The sequence below is a fragment of the Epinephelus fuscoguttatus genome, linkage group LG8 (genome assembly GCF_011397635.1).
Source record: "Epinephelus fuscoguttatus linkage group LG8, E.fuscoguttatus.final_Chr_v1".
In the NCBI taxonomy this organism is placed as follows: domain Eukaryota; kingdom Metazoa; phylum Chordata; class Actinopteri; order Perciformes; family Serranidae; genus Epinephelus; species Epinephelus fuscoguttatus.
In genome coordinates this window covers 34,949,120-34,971,145 of record NC_064759.1, presented here as the reverse complement: position 1 = coordinate 34,971,145, position 22,026 = coordinate 34,949,120, and the positions used below count along the sequence as shown (strand labels likewise).

At 41.2% G+C, this 22,026-nt stretch overlaps 1 protein-coding gene across 1 annotated transcript in view; it reads left to right on the top strand.

Annotated features, from left to right (window-relative positions):
- Nucleotides 1-22,026, top strand: part of LOC125893281 (proprotein convertase subtilisin/kexin type 4-like) — a 207,295-nt gene that overhangs the window by 41,436 nt on the left and 143,833 nt on the right. Inside the window, exon 6 of the mRNA XM_049583852.1 lies at nucleotides 3,180-3,285. Within this exon, the coding sequence (XP_049439809.1) occupies nucleotides 3,180-3,285 (106 nt within the window). The remainder of the gene's footprint in view (nucleotides 1-3,179; nucleotides 3,286-22,026) is intronic.

Below are 22,026 nucleotides of genomic sequence, written 5' to 3'. Positions count from 1 at the left end.
TCCCTGGTTGCGGTGAGCCAGCTAGGAATGAACTAGCAGCCAGTACAGTACAGTCCTCTCTCTGCTAGCTAACATTTAGCCGTGTTACTTACTGATCCATTAGAAAGAAAGCTAGCTGGGCATCGGTTTTGAAGCCTCTTTGGTCACAGAGCTGCCTCCATCTCTTGAACGCCTGACTGAGGTTTACTCTTGTTTTTCCTTTTCTTTTATCACTCTCCTTTTTGTGCATCCTCGCCTCCTCAGACAGATGAACTCGTTTTCTTTTGGGAGGCCATTTTTCACTTATCTCCAAACTTTGTCCGTCTGCCATTGTGCTCATGACTCAACTATCTCATGCCCAACTCTTCATGAGGACCAACTCCAGTCCCTGATTGGCTGACCGACCAGTTTTGCAATACATGACGGGTTTCCTGCCGTAAAGCAGATTTTTTTCCACGAAATTTCGCCCCCGGTAGCAGAAGCTTATTACAAAGATTGCAAAGCCACTAAGTAACCAATGTAAACGCTGATAGTCTGATTTTAATGTGGCCACTACCCTGTGCAACCTACATTATTTTCATAATGGTATATTTAGGAAAAAGTGCTATCTGTTGTCTCTTTAAACAAGACAATTTATTTAAATATAAATGCAAGAATGCTTTTTTTTGTAGAAAAAAAATGCAAATAGTGGACTGTGCAACCCTGACTAATGTCTACTGATCAAAGGAAGACCCTTCATAGCCTATAATGAAACAGTCTGTGGTGAACAAAAACTGAATAGGTACAAAGACCTTCTTTTTGTCTCTCAGTAATTGATTTAACTTTATTGTTTTCAACATTTTTTCCATAGTCTGGGTGAATTCCTTATTTTTGATTGGATGTCCATCACTGCCTGATACAGGACACCTCCTAAGTACTTCCAGTGAAACTGTCTGTTCACCGTTCTAAATAAATGCGCTGGCTGTATCAGCCTGTAACTAAGATGACTAACCATAGCAACAGGGATGCAGTCAAAGCCTCCACTGAAATATTTTACAACACGTTAACAAGCTAACGTCTAATTGCAGCGATGAGTAACATTTCTCTTAACGTAACACAGAAGCAGTACACTGCCCGTCAGAATTTACTGATACTACGAATTGTATAAGTGATAATCCACATTATAAAGTGTGGAAAAAAATATGTTTGTGTGTCGTTTAATCCCTGCTCCAGCCCGCAGGGGCAGTACTAATTAAGAACTTTAACACTTACACCTGATGATGTTAGCATATTTGAAAGCACAACGAATAGCGGACCTTCAAAATGTCTCCTGTTAGCATGTCAGGACATTGTCGGTGAATGTGTAATGCCTCTGAGGTCCACTGTTAGATAGATTTGCAAGTATACACACACACACACACACACACACACACACACACACACACACACCCTACCCCCACTGGGCCGTCTTTTTCCCCCCATTGTGTACTCCTTTCCTCCCTCTCTCTCTCGCTCCCTCTCTCTCTCTCTCTTCATCATGATAACAACAACAGAGTTGAAGCCTCTTGAAATACTCACTTTGAATATCAAATTGGTTGTGTGTGTGTGTGGGCAGCTGCTGACATTTTTGGTAAGACAGTTTGTTCACTGCCTTTTTGGGTGTGTGTTTATCTGTGTGTGTATCTGTTGTGTTTTTTAAGTGTATAGTTTGTGTGTGTACATCTGCACCATTGTAAGTTGCATGGTTACAGTGTGTGTGTGTGTGTGTGTTTGTGTGTTTGTGTGTGTGTGTGTTTGTGTGATTATATTTGTATGAAGGTGTTAGTGTTTTCAAGTGGATGTATGTAGTTTGTGGGGCCACCAAGACTCATGGGAGTTGTACCGATGGCTCCTTTGCCTCACCATGCCTGTGTGTGTGTGTGTGTGTGTGTGTGTGTGTGTGTGTGTGTGTGTTTGTTTGAGGGTGGGTGGGTGGATTTGTGGTTTCAAGTGCAAGGATGAAAGATCTCTCTGTGTGACTTCCTCATGAACTCTCTGGGCTTCTTGTGGGCACACACACTGCGTATAAGTGCACTAATACAGAAGGGTGTGCACACATTGTCTGACATGAACATGTTAAATTTACAGCCAGTGTGTACATCCATGCAGGCAAAGCAGATTCGGCAGAAAGTGTATTCACATGCAATACGTAGACCACCAAAAAACTACTACTTCTACAAGATAGGACAATTGTAGTAGATAACAGATGAATAAGGGCACAGCAGTCAAAGGCTATGAATATCTGTAAATGTATGATTTTGCAGAAGTTAAACAGGTGCTTTGCCAAATTAGAATTGATATTAAAATTGCTTCCTTTACAAGCAAAAGTGTACTTGTGGCAACAAGTGCTGCTGTCATCAACATGGCTAAAGTGTAAACACATCATTTTGAAGAGAGAGAAATGTTCATACTGTTTTTCAAGTGTAGAGAGTGCCATTTACAACAGGCCTTATAAACATTCTCTGTTACTATTGGCACAGCAAAGGTTGTACTTTTGCAGAGGTGGCAAAGTGATGCACCATCAGGTAACGCAGTGTAACAATGTAACAGCTATTACAAACTCAGGATTCAAGCCCACATGTTACTGTAATCCAACATGAATGTGTTTTTTCTGATTCAATTATCAGTTATTTGAGGGGATGACAATAAAGCACTACGTTACAGCACAATGTGTAGAGGAGGTTGAGGCAGGATGAATATATCAAAAAGAAAATAGTATCTGCGGGTGGGGTTACATGTCTGCCTGAGCAGTTAGGCTCACCAGAAAAGCTGCAACAGCATTTAGAGGACAGGTAAGGAATGGCAGAAATGGAACAAAGGAGATGTCAGAAATACATGCCATGATCTAAAGAGAGGAAGTGGAAAAGGAAGAGGGGAAGAGGAGGATGATGCAGATGAATGCTCTACAGCAATGAGCAGGCAAAACACAAGTGCAATTTCATGCCTGAAATGCATAAATATAACCTCCATTTTACCAAACCAAAAAGTCTACAAAATGTTGCAAATTTAAAACAACAACAACAAACTAAAGAATGTCAATGAAAATGCTTTGGCAACTGTGTTTGTATAACCATTGGCTTTACATGTACACTTACTGTTAATGAGCGTTGCATTTGGAGTCATGTTTTACAATAAACATCAAATCTTTTGAGTCGTGATAATGTTGTTATGTGTGTTGTCAGTTTGCACAGGGTGAGTACAACTCCGGCGGGTTTGACCTGAATGTGATGCCAGTTTGGAGGAACAACATCACCGGTAATGGGGTAGTGGTCAGCATCATTGACGATGGTGAGTCTTAACCTTCACTGTTACACAGACAGTTTGAATCTTTAAATAGGAACACAGGTACAGGATGCCTATTAAATACTGCAGATTAATTATACAGATGTGGAGTTTCTGGCCAAAATAAGAACACTGTGGCGTAAGGAATGTGTACAAACACAAAACATTAGTTTGTAACAGGACTCGTGCTTAGTAATAGTTTGCGACTATCCATAACAATTTGAGATTGGCAAAGACCTGTCAAGTTTGGTGTGATGAATCTGAACTCTGGCCCTCTGTGGAGAGGGTGAATGATTTATGTTAGTGCCTCCCCCCTTCTTCACCACCTCCACCACCACCACCGTCATCTTCGTCTCAGTCACGCCACAATGAGAATTCATTTCTCTCTGATTGCTGGGATATCTGGCAACAAGGGAAATGAGAGAGCGGCATCTTATGGGCTCATTCATCAAGAACTAATTGAAGCCTCACTAGTCTCAAGTGCTGATAGAGCTGGAGTAGTGTCGGAGTGTGCTGTTTTGTATGTGTGTGTTAAAGTGTTCATGCGACACTCTTTTTTGTATCCAAGTGGCTCTGACTCTGCAGCATGTGTGTGACAGTGGACTCTGAGAAAATGTCCTATAAAAGTGGCATTATTCTAAGAAATGGCATATTTGTATGGGGTGTGTTTTTTCTCCACTCACGTCCATGCATGTCTATCTGCTTGCATGTGTGTTGATTCTCACTTGGCTGTCTGTTTTTGATAAAAGATGCTGCTATTATGGTGGAATGTTGTGGACAGAGGGCCCTCTCTTTGCTGTGCATCCCTCTGCATACAGACAGCTACTCAGTGTGTGTGTGTGTGGGGGGGGGGGGGGGGGTATTGGTGGCGAGGGATGGAGGGTGGATACAGAATGAGCAAGCAAGCGAGAGAAAAAGAGAAAGAAATTAAATAGAGGAAGGATATAGAGGGAAATGTCAGGCGAAAGCAAGAGTAAAAAGGATTCAGAGAGGGGGCGAGTGTGTGTGTTAATGTCTGTGTGTGTGTGTGTGTGTGTGTGTGTGAGACAGAGAGTATTAGACTTGCACCACTGAATCTCCTCTCCTCTGAGGCTATTGTACTCTGCTCCACCTCTCTGTATTGATTCCACCGGGCAAGAGCTCCCTCACTCTTTCTCTCTCCGTCTCTTTCTTTTTCTTTCTCTCATTTTCTTGGTCTTTTCCTCTTCTTTTTTCCTGTTCCCTCTTTGTTAACTAGGAGGTGACTCCTTCCTCTGGCCACCTTTCTTTTTTTTCTTTTTTTTCTCCTTCCTTCCCTCCCTTCCTCTCTCTCTCTTTCCCTCCCTCCCTCTCGGACAGTCTGCCTCTCACAGCTGAAGGATCATGTACACGCTCACCTTTAGCCACCTTTCAATCGATGCCTATTGATTTTAATATCACAATGAAATAAATTATTTTTCTTTGAGTGAAAGCGCCCCCGCCTACCTCTCCTCCTCCCACCTTCTCTATCTCCACCTTTCAATCCAATCCTTCTGTTTTAGAGGTAATGTAATTGGCATCTGAGGTCGGCCTTCTACAAGAGGTTGGCTCACATTCACCATGCCACCTTCAATTTGTATGCCTGTGTTTGGGTTTGCTTCTGACTCTCGTCTTCCAGACTATTGTCTCACAATGGCACCATCAGATATATCTGCATTAGATTAATTTGATTACTGTATTCTATGGACATCAGCATGACCCTTTAAAAGCAGAGCTCAATAAAATCAAGCACCTCATTTACCAACGTGCACATGCACATTTTATTTGCAAGAAACTTGCATATGCTTATTTCTATGCAAAAAAAGCAGATTTATGAATTTCTTCTTGTGCCTGAGAATGTGTGTGCATTTAAGAACCATTTTTTCACCCATGTACCGACAAACCACTATTGGTGCATAGTAATGTAATCATGAATAATCCAATTCCTAAATTACAAACACACAAAATAAATGTCAACCATGTAAGTGATCAATAGATTGTCAACTTTTGTTCCTATAGATGTGCATTTGCTCTTTTTTTTTTTTTTTTTTGAAAATTTTATTCAGAGCGACATTATGCCATCAACATCTTGATTTTATCACTGAGCACCTGTGGTTGTAGGAGATCCAAAGGATCTGTTAATGACATCCTGTTGTAATCAGTCTGCATTAATTCTGATCGATTACACTAAGCAAGTACATTTTCTCTTATGCTAAAACTGTTTTAAAAAGCATATTAATAATCTAAGTTTGATGTGGAAGTGTCATATTAACAGTGCTGTGGCAATCCAGTGTTCTTAAGCTATGAAACATCAGACACATTTGTAGAGAGAAAGCTTGGCATCATACATTATATTTGTAAGTATGACTAGGCGATATGGCCCAAAATGTCACGATACACATTTTTGCATTAGTCAGTATCAATGATTATCACTTGATATCAAGTGATTATCTCTTTCAAGATGAAAGGCTGATTTTTGCTCCCGAGTGAGAATTGAAGAAACCAGATGGGTTATTAATGGTTTGAACTATTTTTTATTGTCAGAAAAAGACAAACACTTGCCAAACAGCAGAACATTTCACAAATCTGAGGTTGATTTAAAACAGTTAAAATCAAAAATAGACAAAGAAATTTTTTTTCTAGTAAGCAGCATGTCAAACTCTTCATACAGACAGTTGATGGCATTTTATAAGTGTTTTAGCTGACAATGTCAACAAAATAAATAGAAAAAAAGCTCAACTCTGGTCAGTATTTTCTATACAACTTTGAAATGCATGGTATGTAATTACTGCTCTGTGGGAAAAGTCTGCCTGGAGGACTTTCTTTCAGAAAGGGATTCCCTGGTTCAAGTTAGGGAGGAAAGTTGTGGAGGGTGTTAAAATGAATAGATTTCTGCTAGAGAGGGCTTTGGCAGAAAGCCCCCAAACAAACTCCCATGTTAAGTTTTTGCTGTTCCTCAATCAAAACAATAACAAAAGACAGACTTTAATGACTTTGTGAAGTAGTGTGGATCATTCAGTGCCAATTAGAGTCTATTTGGCATGACTCAGTCATAAATCACGAACACGGAAATGCATTTTTATTATGCAAGTTTTATTTTTGTTACCTTTCGTCACTTTGTTATATCATTATTCTAATGAATTAGCCGCAAGTGAGTCATGCTAAATTGCTAACTTACCAGTAGCATTAGATGAGACAACTACTGCAGCTGGGTTATCACTGGACGTCCAAGTGCCCAGATTTATTAATTGTTGCACAGCCGCCCGTCAGCACTCACCTGGCCATTCACACCAGAGGCGCATTTCTCCGCAATGGTCAACAGCAGTTCTGCTCTGTCACATGTAGAGCGCTGTTTCTGTCTGCTTGTGTTTGTGTGTGTGTGTGTGTGTGTGTGTTTGTGTGTGTGTGTGTGTGTGGGGCTCTTCTCATCTCTTTCGCTCTCTGTTTAGACACAACTGATGAATTTGTGGAAGCATGCATGCATATGCTATCATTTATCATAGTCACATGTTTTATATATCTAATATAAAATTTATATAGTTCAAAATAGATTATCAGTGTATTTTCTTGCCAGATTTTCTGGCAGCTGACAGATAAAATAAACCAGACACTGAAATTATAGCTGCAGAGCGCTTGGTGCCATGATGCGTCCAGTGTGAACAGCCCAGTCAGCTAACATGGGCGCCAAAGGCAAGCGGTCAGCGCCCCAAGGAAAATCCACATGCTTTGCAGCACTTTCACATTGTGTGTGAACCCGCCGTCACTTTGCACATTAGGTTGGTTGATGGTCACATCTTATTGTTCTTCTACTACTACTAAGACTACTATTGCAACTACTTCTTGTCATTTATAGCAGGTGGCTGATAGGATTTAGGTGCATTAGCATCCATCTCTACTGGTGAATGGGTGGTCTAACTATATTGAGCATTTGATCAACATTTGTTATGCTTCTATTGAGGAAAATTTTACAGAGGTGACTATGGTTATTGGTGGTTTTTTGTATCTTTTTTAGTTGATTAGCAGAAAAATAAGTTCTTATACTGGGATAACTGAATAATTGTTTGAGTCAATTTTCAAGGAAAATGGCTGAAAATGTGGTTCCAGGTTCCCAAAGGTGAGAACTGTGGTAAATTGAATATTTTTGGTTTGTTGATTGGACAAAAGAAGACATTTCATGCCGTCACCTTGAGCTCTAAAATGTTGAGATGGGCTTTTATCACTGTTTTCTCATGTTTTATAGACCAAGCGATAAATTGAGAAAATATACAGCAGCAGCAGCAGTAACATGCTGGGAGGCTTTCCTGCCTGCCCGCTGCTGGGATGCTACAGTATCTTCCCTTCGTTGTCTGTGATGTTTTCATCTTTGTTTCTCTCATGTAGCTTCTATTGTCCACAACAAGTGACTCAACTTTAAGTCTTTTAAAGAGATGGGGTTGACCATAAATAAATACAATTTTTGGGAGTGTTCCTGTGTGTAACAGAGCTTATACCTGCGCGAGCAGATTATAATGAAACAGCTGATGTTTATCATTGTTCATTGTTCATTATTTGATAAATAGCAACTTTCTGTCCACATTTACAACTTGTTCAATGCATGCTCTCATAGATGAGCCCGTTGAACCCTTTCATTGGAAGAATAAAAAATGACTGTCACATGTAGTGTACATCAACATAAATAGCAGTCATTAGCCATGAGTGGGTTAAAGCTATAGATTCATCAGTGAAATGGCATCCACCTTCCACCCACGTTGTCCCATGACAGCCCACAGTGTCCCCGTCACCCTGCTATCAACAGTGGCCTCCGTCCCTCCTGGCCGGGCGGCCCAAAAGCACTCAAATATTGATTGGCGCTTACGCCATTGTCATTACATGTCATTGGTACACAGAGAGACATAGGACACAAATTAGACTGGGGAAGGAAGGTGGGTGGGTGGGTGGATGGATGAATGGATGGATGGATAAAGAGAGAAAGAAAATAGGGGGAGATGTACACAAAGAAGACCGAGCAGTGTCAAAGATAATTCAGTGAGAGATTCCTATAATGCAGGACAGATTATGTCATACTGATTTGCAAAGAGCAAGGAAATGGTCCATTTAGGATATGCTGTCGTCTTTGCAGAGCATCACAACAATACATTGTGTACAGTAGGATATATACAGGTAATCAATTTGAGCCAATTCCGTCTTCTCTCTCTACCTCTCTTTACTGCACTCTGTGGCAGATGCACACATTGTACCATTCCTTTTTTGTGTTTTAGGAATCACAGTAAGGTGAAGATGGTGGGATTTTATAGTTGTAACTTGAAAAGCATGGAGAAGCTGAGAGAATAAAGCAAGGCCAGTATACAGTAGATGCAGAGCTGTGTTTATGTTGTCATACTGCATGTGTGTGTGTGGTAAAACATTTTATGGCTGATTATAAAGGCTTACATAGCTGCTGTGAGAGGCAAAGCTGTATTTTTGATATTCTACAGTCTCAGCTGATTGACTTAATGAGGTGTGTTCATACAGCATGAAAAGCGTTTACTGTCTGCTCATGATGCATGTCTACATTTGTACTGAGTGTCAGTGTCCTACAGAAACCTTGCATATTTAAAAAGCCAATTTGGATAATGAAATCTGTATTTTTAGAACGGCAGTGTACATTTTTAATTGGCTTTCTTGGTCAGTGTGTCATAATCTGTGGTGTCATGATACACCATGCACCGTGCACCTGGGATGCTGTCATCTGAGGGCTATGCTGAACATTAGCATTATTACAAGATTTAAAATATTAGTCATCCAAAATATTTAGTCACCATATTTTACAGGGATTCCTCAGCAGCTGGTGTTTTGAATTTTACCACAAATGTACCATAGAAAAGAACAAATCAAAATTTACGGTATAAAGAGCAGCTACTGAAAAACTAAAATGGTATGCAATGTGATTTGTATGTGTTAACTTAGCTACATACTGGTGTGATGACTTGTATCATTACTATTACTACTATCTGAGCACACACAGTATTTTCTCTGTGTGCAGTGTGAACAAAACAGGCCATAATTTCCCAAATCACTGCACATTTGAAAACGTGTTAACACACAAACCACTGAACACACAGCCGGCTGCTGTTGACGTAGCACAAAATAAGAGCGTGATTATCATGATTATCTTTCCCCACCAAGCAACAAAGTCATTGACAGGTAGCTAACAAACTGGTCGCCAAGCAACACAGAAGTACCTGTATGACTGTAATTTTTGGTTATTAAATTTAATGTTTATTTTTATAATTTTTCCTTTTTTTGAATTTGGGAAAATGTCTGTCACAGTCAATGCTGTATATTTTATCTGCATAGGCGTTTATCAGGCTAGTGTTTTCAACAGAGCGAGCCAATGCTGGTAACTGCATAATAAGATAAACTTCATCTTTACAATGTGTACGTCTCCAATTTTTTCATCATGCTCACGGTGTGTGTATGCATCCGTGCATTAAGGCAGGCTCCTGGCTTACGTCCAAAGAGTGTCAGAAGTCTGCGTGTGCATGTGTGTGTGTGGGGCTGTTTGGTAGAAATGACACTGGCCGGCTATGTAAAAGTGTGTCTGACAGGGGGAGCGACGGAGTCAGCGCTTTTTTTTCCTCCCTCCTTGCCCCCCGCTGTTCAATCCATCCAGCTGCTGTCACCACAGGGGAGCAGACAATCTATCAAGGCATCGGGATGCATTCTCCTCACCTGCGCCGCGCCTTTAATGAACAGCCAACATGATCCCGGCTGACAAGCAGGAAATGGATGTAATAAAGATTGTTTCTGCATGCTCTTTGCATCCCTGATAAATCACCTCGCTGTGCAACAGATACGGGAGCCACATGGAAATTTGATTTCACACGGCAAGGGGGAGGAAGAAGAGAACAGTGGGGGAAAAAGAGAGCTGCTAGTGGCAGGGTCACTCTATTTTATTCCCCTTTTTTCTCCAGCGGAGCGGTGGAGCAAAGTGTGTGGGGGTTGAATGGAGGGAATGTTTTTTTTTTTTTCTTTTTTTTGCCTGGGCTCTTACATATCCCACAAACGCTCTGTTAAACCTGGAACATAACTCTCTGCCTGTAACTCTATAAACAATAACTGACAATGTGTGCAGACGTTCATGTAGGTGTGTGTCATCATACTTGGACATGACATTAATGTGTGCACTAGGGGGCAGGGCCGCATTTACCAAAAGTAGAATACACAGCAAATAAATGAACCAAAAGATGCAATCTATTGCATCACGAGAAAGTAGGACTACTAAACAAAAATATACATAAAACAATAAACAAAGTAAAACTTCTCAGTATCTATGGATGTCAACCAACCAGAGTTTGATTTACAGGACCTCAAATATACACAATGTGTAGAGTTTGGAGGTGTACAGAAGGGTCCTCTGGGAACCTCTGCAAGCTACAATTACCCAGAAACCCCTTCTATGTTTGCGAGCATCGTCGTAAAGTATGTGTTCGTCTGTCCACTTTAGTATTCTCAGTGTCCCCATAATGTACACACACACACCTCTCCAATCTATTCATACACTGTAAAAAATCTCTCTTTTAGAAGTTATCATATATGTCTGTAAGAATGTCCCTTGCAAATCAACTTGTTAATTTCTTTCTTGTTTTAAATTCATCTTAGCAAAAGCCCTTATTTATTTTGACCATCCTTTAAAAAAAATCTGGCATTGCTGAAACTAAAGCTTCATATGTTTGTGCAAAAAGCTGGCCTCCCCACAAACTGATATAGAACAAATAAAAGAAATAAAGAAACAACATTGTCCCATTATTGCAGTGTAGCAATGCAGTGCATTTTTAAGTATAACTGAAGTCAACGTGGCGTCATGAGATTGCTGCCATCTTTATTTAGGGGAAAGGGGTCTGTACAATGCAAAATCTTGAATGAGCATCAGTTTTTCATCCCGTCTGCCTAATTTCACAACTTTGAGTTACATTTTGATTGAAGTATATGAAGGCCAACATGGCGTTCAACTATTTTGAAGCTATTTCTGGTGATATAAGGCAAGATATTAGAGAAAAGTCACTCACTTGGCCCTTGAATCATTCCCTAGGTTGTCTTACATGAGATCGCTACCTTACCAATTTTGAGTTTGAGTTTGAGTAAAGTTCTTTAAACTTAGAGTATCACTATTAGGACTTATTAGTATGAGATTTGTTTATCATTCTCACCTGTTAAGAAATGAGTGCCATGCCATGAGTAGAGCAGATATATGTGTCATTTTACTCAGGGAATAGGTGTTAAAGTGTATATGTGAGACCTCTTGATGTCTGCCAGCCACTTTTTCACTTCGCCATTCCTCAGCTGGGATGGTATAAAACTGTAGACTTAGATTTGTCTAGTCTTGTCAGTCATACAGGTAGCCTCACCCAGCTGCTCTTCGGCATGTTGATGTCAAAAAGAAAATTATCTTAATTTGCCGCTTTTCTGCTACAAATGACACTTAAGGTGATCTCGTCCCTACACCATAGCCGTGTAGCAACAACAGGCTGGAAGATGACTTTGAGAATAAGGAAAAACATAGGATTAGACTGTTGTTCCATTGGAACATAACCCTGTTTAGCTGCTTAGCTTAATGTTGGCTGGAGCTAGTGGAGTGTACATTTCCCCAAGTCTAACAAAGAGGAGGACAGGGCTGCTAACATTGGCCTAAAATTCGACACACTGGGAGAATGCTACACAGTAGATGAGCTGGTCTTTCTTTTTGTCACCTGGTACCCCAGATCCTGCTGTAGTTAGAAATGATATGGTTGTGGGCTTTGGTAAAAAACGTTCGGTAGATTAGTTAGCACAAAATGCTAACATTTAAGTTGTAGCAGATAAACACATTGTTAAATGCTTTCCTAACACTTTTACTTTTGGTTTTTTTTTTTGGTTTTGGAAAGCATAAAGCTGACTAAAAGGCTAAAACTTGCTTGATAAGTTGGAGAGTTTTCTCAGTGTACCACATACACCCATATCATCTCCAGGATGGATTTCTAACCAGAATCTCTCCATCCAGGTATTTTCATAGCAAACTGAGAAAACAGGACATCATGCAGAAATATATTAACATGAAGGCCTATACCACACCGCAACACCCTCCCTCAAAGACGCAGTGTGAGACCAAACAACACGTCACACTAGGAAGCTTTTACCCACATGGCCTGCTGTCCAAACCCACTGTAGCAGTCCTCTTAACAGAAAGGCATTCATATTTTAGAGTACAGGGAGAGCAAGAGAAATGAGGGGGGTGGGCAAAGAAAAGAGAATAATGATTAGAGCTGGGGAGAAATAATAGTGGGGGAGCAGGAGAAATACATGGGGAATGGAATATAGGAGAATAAAGGGAGAGTGAGATTGAGATAGGGAGAGGACGGGAGAGGGAAGAGTGAGATAGGGAGGGGGGGGGGATGCAGATATGGGGGTGGGTGGGTAATTTATGATTTAATCTAATGCAGTCTGGACCTGCTGTAAGTCACACAGACCTCAGCTGGGAAAGCGAGGGAGGGAGAGATGGAGAAATCGAGAGAGAGACATTAACCTTTCCTTGAAGCGAGCATGGAGCTGTTTTATCTGACCAGCATCCACCCCTGTAAACCTTTTCTCCTCTCCACCTCTACTTGCCACTTCCCCCGACTTTACCAAGTGCTCCTCGAGGGCTGGCTTTCCCAAATGTGTTATGTAATCATAATCAACTTTGGTTCCACTGAGTTAAAGTAAAAATTACTAAAGAAATGTATGCTCATTTTGTGTCATCGAATCACTGATTGATATAAAATACTGGTGACTGAAGCTAAGTTTTTCTCATGTTGCTGTAAACTACCTGATGCTGGGTATGTCTTTTGCACAGAAAGTGATGCCTACATGTCTGCCTACACTTCTGATGTGTTTGGAACAGCAGTAGAGAGGGTAGAAAACTCAGATGAAACTCAAACTTCATCAACAGAATAAAGCCCAAGGAAAAGGCTGTCAGAAAACCACCCACACTGACAACATATTGCATAGAGTGTAGAGTAAAGACTCTGAAGATAGATACAAACTCAAAAACTAAATAATACATACAGTGATTACAAAATTTTTGACATAAGCAGAACATATATGTTTTTTACACACCCATCCTACACCTCAATATGAGGTAACAAACAGTCAGCAAGTCTGCAAGATACAGTAATCTGCCCCAGGAATCAGTTGTTGCCACTGGCATTGCTGCTGGCATCATAGGCTGTTTTTGTACTTCTTGAAAAATCAAATATGATTTTGGGTAGATTTTTTTTTTGAGGCCACTGCATCACATACAAATCTAACTTTTTTTAGATCTGAGAAAAAAAAGTTTGTGTTGTTGCAGAGTGCAGAAAGTATTGGAGAGGTGACTGTAACAACAGGGAGCCTCATATTTAGTATTTGGGTGAAATATCAATATCATTAATAATCAGTGGCTGCCACTGGCATTGCTGCTGGTGTTGCAGGCGATTCTTAAAAAAAATATGATCTCAGATGCAATATATTTGATCATATACAGTGTATCTGTGGCATAGTAAAGTCACATGATGTAGTGATAAGTAAACTATACAAGCTGTTATTATGCACTGTTTGTATGTTTTCCAATATAAAGTAAAGCACCAAAATTGGTAAATATCCCACGTAATCATAAGCCCATGATTTGTGTATACACCACGTATTTGGGAAGGCTGGAATGACAAGACCAATTCGTTGACGGGAGTGAAGACGAAAGTGGTTCCAAGCGGTCTGTTAAGGAAGCAGTTTGAGGTGGAGAACTGGTCAACAAACACAGGTCTTTCCCCCAGGAGACCACTGTTTAGAGCTGTGTTAAGTTTGTGTGAACTTTTAGCCCTTTTAAAGGGCCAGTGTGTAATATTTGGCATGGTTTATTGTCAATCTGAATCTGAATCTGAATATTCTACCCATTAATATGTTTATACAAGTGTATAATCGCTATAAAATAAAATTTGTTTGGTTTTCGTAGCCTTATAATTATGCTTTTATATATATATATATATATATATAAAAGCATAATTACTCAGTCAGTGTGCGGGCTGGAGATTGGTGGAGCAGAGAGGGGAGGGGGGTCCCCACTTGGTATGGTAAATGAGTATGTGTGTATGAAGTGTGTGTGTTACGCTAGAAGGGTCAGAGTTTGGGACGGAGTCTTTTACCCCCTGGAGTGTTACCGGAGTCTTTGGAGTGCTCAAATAAACTGGCCTTTTTCCCGAACGTTACTCTGGTCTCCTGCTCGTGAGGGATTCATTACAATATCGTAACATGGTTTAGATTTCTAAATAAACATTCACCTCGTCGCTAGATAGACCTACTCCTGAAAAACTTGTGCGCAAGGCTTTTTGTCCCTACGAGGCCACCGTCTTTTACCTGACAGGAGGGGTGAGCGAGCAAGCCCTGCAATCTAGAATTTGACCACTGATGTCACTGTTTTCAACCCATTTTACACACTGGCCCTTTAAGGTACGTCATCACTATGCTTCTCTTCTTATACCTAACCTTACATTAAATATGTAACGTCATTTACAGGATATCATGTGAACTGTTGTCTGAGGACACTTGGACTCTGATGCAGTGTGCAGCCAGTGGTTATTTTGCAGCTGTCAGATTACACCTGTTGATATCAACAGCACAGATGTACTGTACTTGATCAGGCCATATCATGTTTTAATGATAACAGATAATTACATATATTAATAGTTACAAATTCCCAGTAACTGTGCCTCCATGAATAGGAGATTCCACATCCCTAATGTTGTCTTCACAATCCACAATCTCCAATCACAGTTCTTACGGGCCCCACATGTTATCTCTATACTGACTGTCTTGATGTGTAGTTACATTTCTAAGAAATGGCATTGTTGCTATACCCTAACCTGTTAATTCAGAATAGTTGTTGTATACACCCATACATTAATCCGCCAATCCATTCTATACCTGCTTATTTTTTGCAGGGTGGCAGTGGCCTGGAGCCAATGTCAGATGACAGCATAGGCTCCAGCAGCAGGACTGTAAGTCTGAAAGTGAAAAAAGTCAGTTTGTAGAGTTAGAAAGAATTGAGCTTACCAGACCACTGTAGCCTGCTCATTGTCTTTGTTTGAGTCTTTGTTTAGCTGCTTTCAGCATAAGACACCCGAATCTCAGACTGAACTGTCAGCGGACAGCGTGAGTTGCATCTTGGGTAGGTGGCAGGTTTTGACAAGAATGAGGAATGTTTGGAATAAAAAAGACAGATATCTCTGGTTCTGTATCCATTTTGATCCTTTTTTAACCATTGTAAGTCAGACAGTGTTATAGGAGTGTAATGCTACATTGGTGGAGTATTCTTTTAAGTAACTATTAAGAGTTAGAAGTAGGGTGAAGATGGAAAATCAGAGAGAAGACATCGAGCACCGTCCGGAGTGCTGCCAATAATTGCTGGTGGGACCTTGACTACAAAACATCCTCTGTACCAAGGATACCTGGAGAGAGGACGGACTTCAAATACACACAAGAGACAGAACTCAGAGATACCCTTCACACAGGAGAAGAGACAAGTCGTGAAAAGAGGAAGAAGGTAATTGCAGGCAACATGATGAAAGTGCAGTTATAACCAAGCAGAGCAAAGTGTGGCTGACTCTGCTGGAGGATGGGGACCTGGATCAGGGTGCACGGTTTAAGTTCTGGCCACACCCTCATCAGTGATGTCACAGCAGGTGTAGCATAGCAGTGCTTTTGAAATAGCACTTTTACATGATCCGTGCATAGACATGTTTTCAGAAGAGCCTGTCCTTGTCATTCAAATGATCCCCACTGTGAAACACTGTCAATCCAGATGCCTCTTGCTGGGGTAGCTTGTACTTAGAGTGGTAAGAACAAAAATGGGAGCCAATCGCTGCTCTCCAAAACACAGCGTACCAATGCCATCAGCAAATCAGAGAGATGTCATGGTAGTGGGCTGCACCAGCGCCTACTACCGGAATGCAACTCTAGTGTCTGCATCAATAATCTCTCTCCAGAGAACCATTTGCCTGGATAAATATTGGTTTTGCGTAGGCCCCTGTAATGGCACCCTGTGCAGGCTGCGGGGCCCGTAAGTGACGTTGTCTGTCACGCAGTTGGCAGGCTGGCGTGGGAGTCGTTGGCACATTGTGGGGTCTCTCCAACGCTCATTTGAATTCACTCGTCCCCAATCATGCCACTACACTCAGCGACTACACACTTCCACACTCCACTCACACACTACTCCCACTACCTGTTTGGGCGCCGGCACTCTCATTTGCATGAAATAAGATGGAAATGGAGCCCTTATTTATGCCAACAGAAATGGAGTGTGTTATTAAGGGCACTATTGTGCAAAAGAGACGGTGGCGGTAAGAATACATTACAGAGGCTATTTCTGGAGTGGCTCGAGTCACACAGAGGGTAATGCTTTACAGGTCCCTGATGACTTCTACAGTCTGGGCGCCAACGCTTTGGATGGGCTGTGTGTATGTTTATGTGCATTTTGTATGTGAATGTGTGTATTTTTGTTTATGCCTGTGTTTGATTGTTTGTGTCTGTGTGCATTTCTCTACAGTACCCATGTGTGTGTGTGTGTGTGTGTGTACTTGCTCACGCCTGGTGAATATGATTCTAGGAGATGATCATTTGTATATTGCCTGGTGATGGATGGGTTTCCTGTGATTGACAGGTCTCCATTCATACAGGCCTCATTGTCAGTCTGTTTGTGTTGTGTAGGCTGGGCAGGAGGGAGGTAGAGCTCCATTTCTGTCAGTCAGGCATTGATACAGTGGTTCCAAGTGTTCAGTGGGTCATTTCTGTGTTTATAAGGCGCTAAAATGGAAGGAGGAAAAAGGTCTAAAGGGAGCTGTTACCCATTATTTTTTTGTACTTTTATGTTCACCGAAATCTCTGCAGTTGTTTGTGAAGTGCTATGAAGGTTTAAGAAAAACGGATCCTGGTAAAAAAAAGAAAGCGTGCTTGTTTTTAGCCTGCAGTTCCAATATCTTCACAAACTGTGTTTATAATTTGCAAATTTTTTGGTCATTATTGCACAGTTCATCACATTTCTACAGGGTTTAATGCATGGAATCTATCTCTCGTCCAAATCTGCTCGACTTTCGGGGGGGTATTATTTGTAGGAACATAGAATTTCTGGAATGTTTTTGCTTGTCTAGTTTTATTTTTGCCATATATATATTGAATAGGGATTGATCTTTTTTTTTTCCTTACTGCCAGGAAAAAGCAATGTATCACAGCGCTATGTCTGCCATTGCTAGCAGTACATGCATCCCTCCTTCTGCACGGTGATATGATTGGTGTGGTAGTGATGGTTGTTGTAGTTCAGTGGAAAGAAAATTGTTCCTACATGAAACGGCTCCCAACAAGGTCTGTGGATCATCTTGAGTAACTGGGTCATGATTTCTGGAAAGAGACATTGCTGTTGAGTTTTTCAAATGTGTTTTTTGGCACTTGGAGCACCACAAGCTGAGTGCCAACTAGTTCCATTATATTGGACAGAAGGCAGACAACTCTACGGCCGATATATCCAACACTCGCCAACTCACACCAAAGCAATGTAGATTGATTAAAAAGCACTACAGGTGAGAGGTAAATAATGGATTTTTGATTTAGGGGTGAACTTATGTTAACTGTCATAGCTATAGTCCAACCTTAAAATGACATCTATTATGGTAATGCAACTGATGAAACTTTTTGTCTGCATCAGTTTCCATTTATTTTTAAAGCTAAAATTGAAGTTGATTGTTTAGGTGTGTGACACAATAGTTTTTGTCATGCTCGTGGCACCCCTCTAGGGATGAATCCTGTTGACCTTGTTGATCGCCTGAATTTCTCTAGCGCCACCAGCAGGTTGACATTTGTGGTTTTGAGTGAAATATCTATTGGGTGAATTGCCATTAAATTTGGCAGAGATGTTAATGTTTCCCTTAGCTTTAGGATGAATTTTAATAAGTTTGGTGATCCTTTACCTTCCTATCTAGTTCTATAAGGTCATCATTTAAATATGTTCAATACTTTGGTTTAAGCCCAACCTTAAAACTGATGACTTTCCGGCAGCTTCAGCTGTACTTTGTGTTTAACACTAACAAGCAAATGTTAGCATGCTAACGCGCTAAAGTCAGACGGTAAACATGGTAAACCAGGGATACTCAACTTTCTTTGCCTGAGGGCCAATTTTGCAATATGACAGGAGGTCAGGGGCCCGTCAGCAGCCCTGCACATGTATGCAGTGGTGTTTCTAGGATTTAAGGACATTTAGAGAAACACGGACCTCTGTCAGGGATTGCAGGGGATCCTTTACTGGCACTTTTTTTGATAAACAAGCTCTATTTTGATGCTTTGATACGCACTTTGGCACCTTAAGCTGCTTTCACACCACCATGTAGCAATTCACTGCCTGTTGTCATTTCAATGGGGGGAAGGCAGCAGAGGAGAAGCAGTTTTGAAAATGGCCGTAGGGGGATGAAGTGGTACCTGCCCATGTGAATGTGCACAGATTTTGCTCTGGACGTGCACACTCCATTGTGGCAGTAGACTTTTGGCTTAGGCTGATCCTATAAAAGGGAGCAGGCTTCACGGAAGCAGAAAGACAACAAGATGGAGCTACAGGAAAAATGTTGGTGTCTGAATACCCGGAATTGTACAACATAGCGCCAGCAGCTTAAAAGGCCAGCGATAACATTTCTACCAAACTTCAGACGATTGGTAAATTGTCCAAATATGTAGAAATCTATGGTAATTTCAGTGATTTCTGTTGTCTTGCTGCAGTATGCAGTTATTTACATGGCCCCATCTAGCTTTAACTTCCAACATTTACCGAGGCATCTGCCCATCATCACAGCTCTGGACTGTGGCGACAGCAGCTGCTTTTAAAAACACTTAACATTTTTTTTTTGTTTTCACTGTGAATCAGAAAATGGCCAGGGGGCCACCCAGCACCCATCGGGCCCAGATTTGACCCACAGTCCGTAAGCTCAGTAACACTGTGGTAAATATTAAATGTACTATCATATGTGTTGAGCATCTTAGCCTTTAGCTCAAAGTTCTTGTTGTGCCTGTAGGACCACTGGTGCGACTGTAGACTCTTAGGCTTGTAAGAATAAGTGTGAATGAAGCAGTGTACTGAATCTATAAATAAAGACGATACAGGCTGTCCTCATCGGACATGCAGGACAGAGGCTCCATGCTTAATTCAGAGTGCAGAGCAGCTTTCAGCAGGTGGAGCACTGCGTGAGTAGATAGCTTTAATGTTACAGCGAAGCATCCGGCATCAGTGCTCCTGTTCCTCAAACTGTTAAAATAACATAATAACACAATGGATTGTCCTTATCTGCTACTACACACGGGTCTTGCAGTAATAAGTTTGGGTCAGCACTGTAAAAATGGTCAAACACTCAAGAGTAAACACTTAGACATATTAAAACCAATATGGGGATATGCTGAAAACAGGATTCTATGAATATTCTTCCTACACCTACAGTGTGGTATGCCCATGGCAGTTTTTACATTCTGGGAAAATAGTCCCTAATTTTCTTGTCACCCTTTACTATCCCCGGCTGACAGCTAGCCCTTTCTCTGACGTGACCTGACCTCGCTGACCTTCTACATCCAGCCCAAACCTGAACCTGCTCCACCACTAACCCTTGATTGGCCCCTGGGTGACCCATGACCTTTAACCTTATCAGGTCTTGTGTTCCTGGACTGGACCATGCTGAGTAAAACGTTAGGAGTTGCTCATTTGGGTGAACTGTGCAGCTGCGCCATGACATGGAAAAAGGAGAGATTAAAAGGAGAGTGAAAGCTGTAACTGTTATATCTATAATCATAAAAAATAAATCAACTTCTGCTGTTTGTGTTTGCATTGCATTGGTTGTTTTGTGGTCAGGTCTATTTGCACAAGGATTTAGTATCTTATTTAGCAGCTTATAGTGTGAGTGTGATGAAGGAGTGTAGTGAAATAGAAAGCAGATTTGTTTGTGAAGGCGCTACCTTGTTTTGTTGTTTGTTTGTTTTTTACATGCCTTGTAATGGAGTTTATTAGCATGTACGTAGCAGTCTGGGAGCATGTCTCATCTGTCCCCCTGAAGGGTGGCCATTTTGAAAAGTGGATGTTAAAACAAGAAGAGAAAAAAAAGTTACCCATTAACTGGAAACCCCCCAGCCCCTCCGAGGGCTAAATTGGTGTAAATAGTATTGTTCCCCTCTCTGTCAAAGATATATGGAATGTCGTTTCGCTGATGGCTTCAGTAAATGCCCCGGCCAGGCAGGCGTAGAGATATAACAGATCTGCTCCAACACTGCATCTAACCACTGGGCTGTGTAACTGGCCCTATACTGCATTTGTCATGTCATGTGATATGTGTGCGTGCATGCGTGCGTGCGTGCGTGTATGGTCGTGCACATGTCAGTATGCATTCACAAGCATTTAGGGGAAACAAAGCAATTGCAGCAAGTGGGGAGAGACAAGAGAAAAAGGGGAAAGAAAGGAAAGAGAGATGGAGAGCAGAGAGAGCTGTTGTTGGGAAAATACACATCAAATAAGCTAATGTCAAGGCCAGTGTGGTACCATAACTTCTCCATTCAACGAGAGGTCAAACTGGGGTCAAGCTCTATTGATTTCTTTCCAGGCTCTGTGGCAGTATTTCTTTCTACTAATAGCGTGCAGGCCTTTGCCAGCGCTGGATGTGATTTCTCTGTAACGTACAGCAGAGAGCTATTTCTGGATTGATACTGTCTCTCTTACATCTCAACTTAAAGCAAGGAAAACATTCTGATGGGAGAAATAGTGATATATGTACTTACTGTAAGATAACAGATAAATATTTGAATGATGATTTAGTTTGCATCTGTTTATCTCTGTGTATTTGTCGGGTTTGTGCAGCTGAGTGTTTATACTGTAGGTTTGTATGGGTGTGAGCTTATCATTTTGCATGTGCACTGCATTAGAGTGTGTGTGTGTGTGTGTTCACTTACATATCAGTGTGTTCCTGTGTTCGCTGGCGTGCAGTGATGGATCGCAGCAGTTCCCTGTTTACCTAGCCTCATGATTTCCTGTGCGTGCATGTAACAAGTGGAGTTTGGCAGGATTAATGAGCACACAGCTTGCTGAATGGGTGTTTGGCTCCACAAAGCACTCCATCATGGCCTGATGCTGCTACCATATCCCTCACACACACACACACACACACACACACACTATGCACTCTGCAACTCACCACTTACCCCTGCTCTTAATTACACATGCTTAGCCAAGTCCCATTAAGCAAGCCCCCCCATGCTAAACAATGTTAAAGCATCCACATTTCTCATAGAGAGCAGTGCTTAAATATAGACTCCACACTGCAGCGTGTAGGAGTTAAATTGTTCTAATACGTTTGCTACGAGAGGCACATGGGAAGAGGTAGTGATGCTCAATAGAAAGTTTCAAGTCAGTGCCAAAAATTTGTTAATTATTGTTGTTGTCAGGTGACGTACCATAACAAAACCTCCCCGGCAGTCCATGTTCTAAGGGAAACTAATGTAATTAACAGCTTATATGTTTTTCAGTACACAGAAGTCTAATATACATGTGCTGTTTGGACCAAAGATGTAACATTTTATCAATGATACATCTGAATAATTTGTTTGGATGTCACATGAGTGATGGATGTCACAAATCATTATTCTCTGACTTGATAGAAACGCATTTAGCAAATTTATCAAGTTGAAGCTTGGGTGAGGGGTTTGCTCATT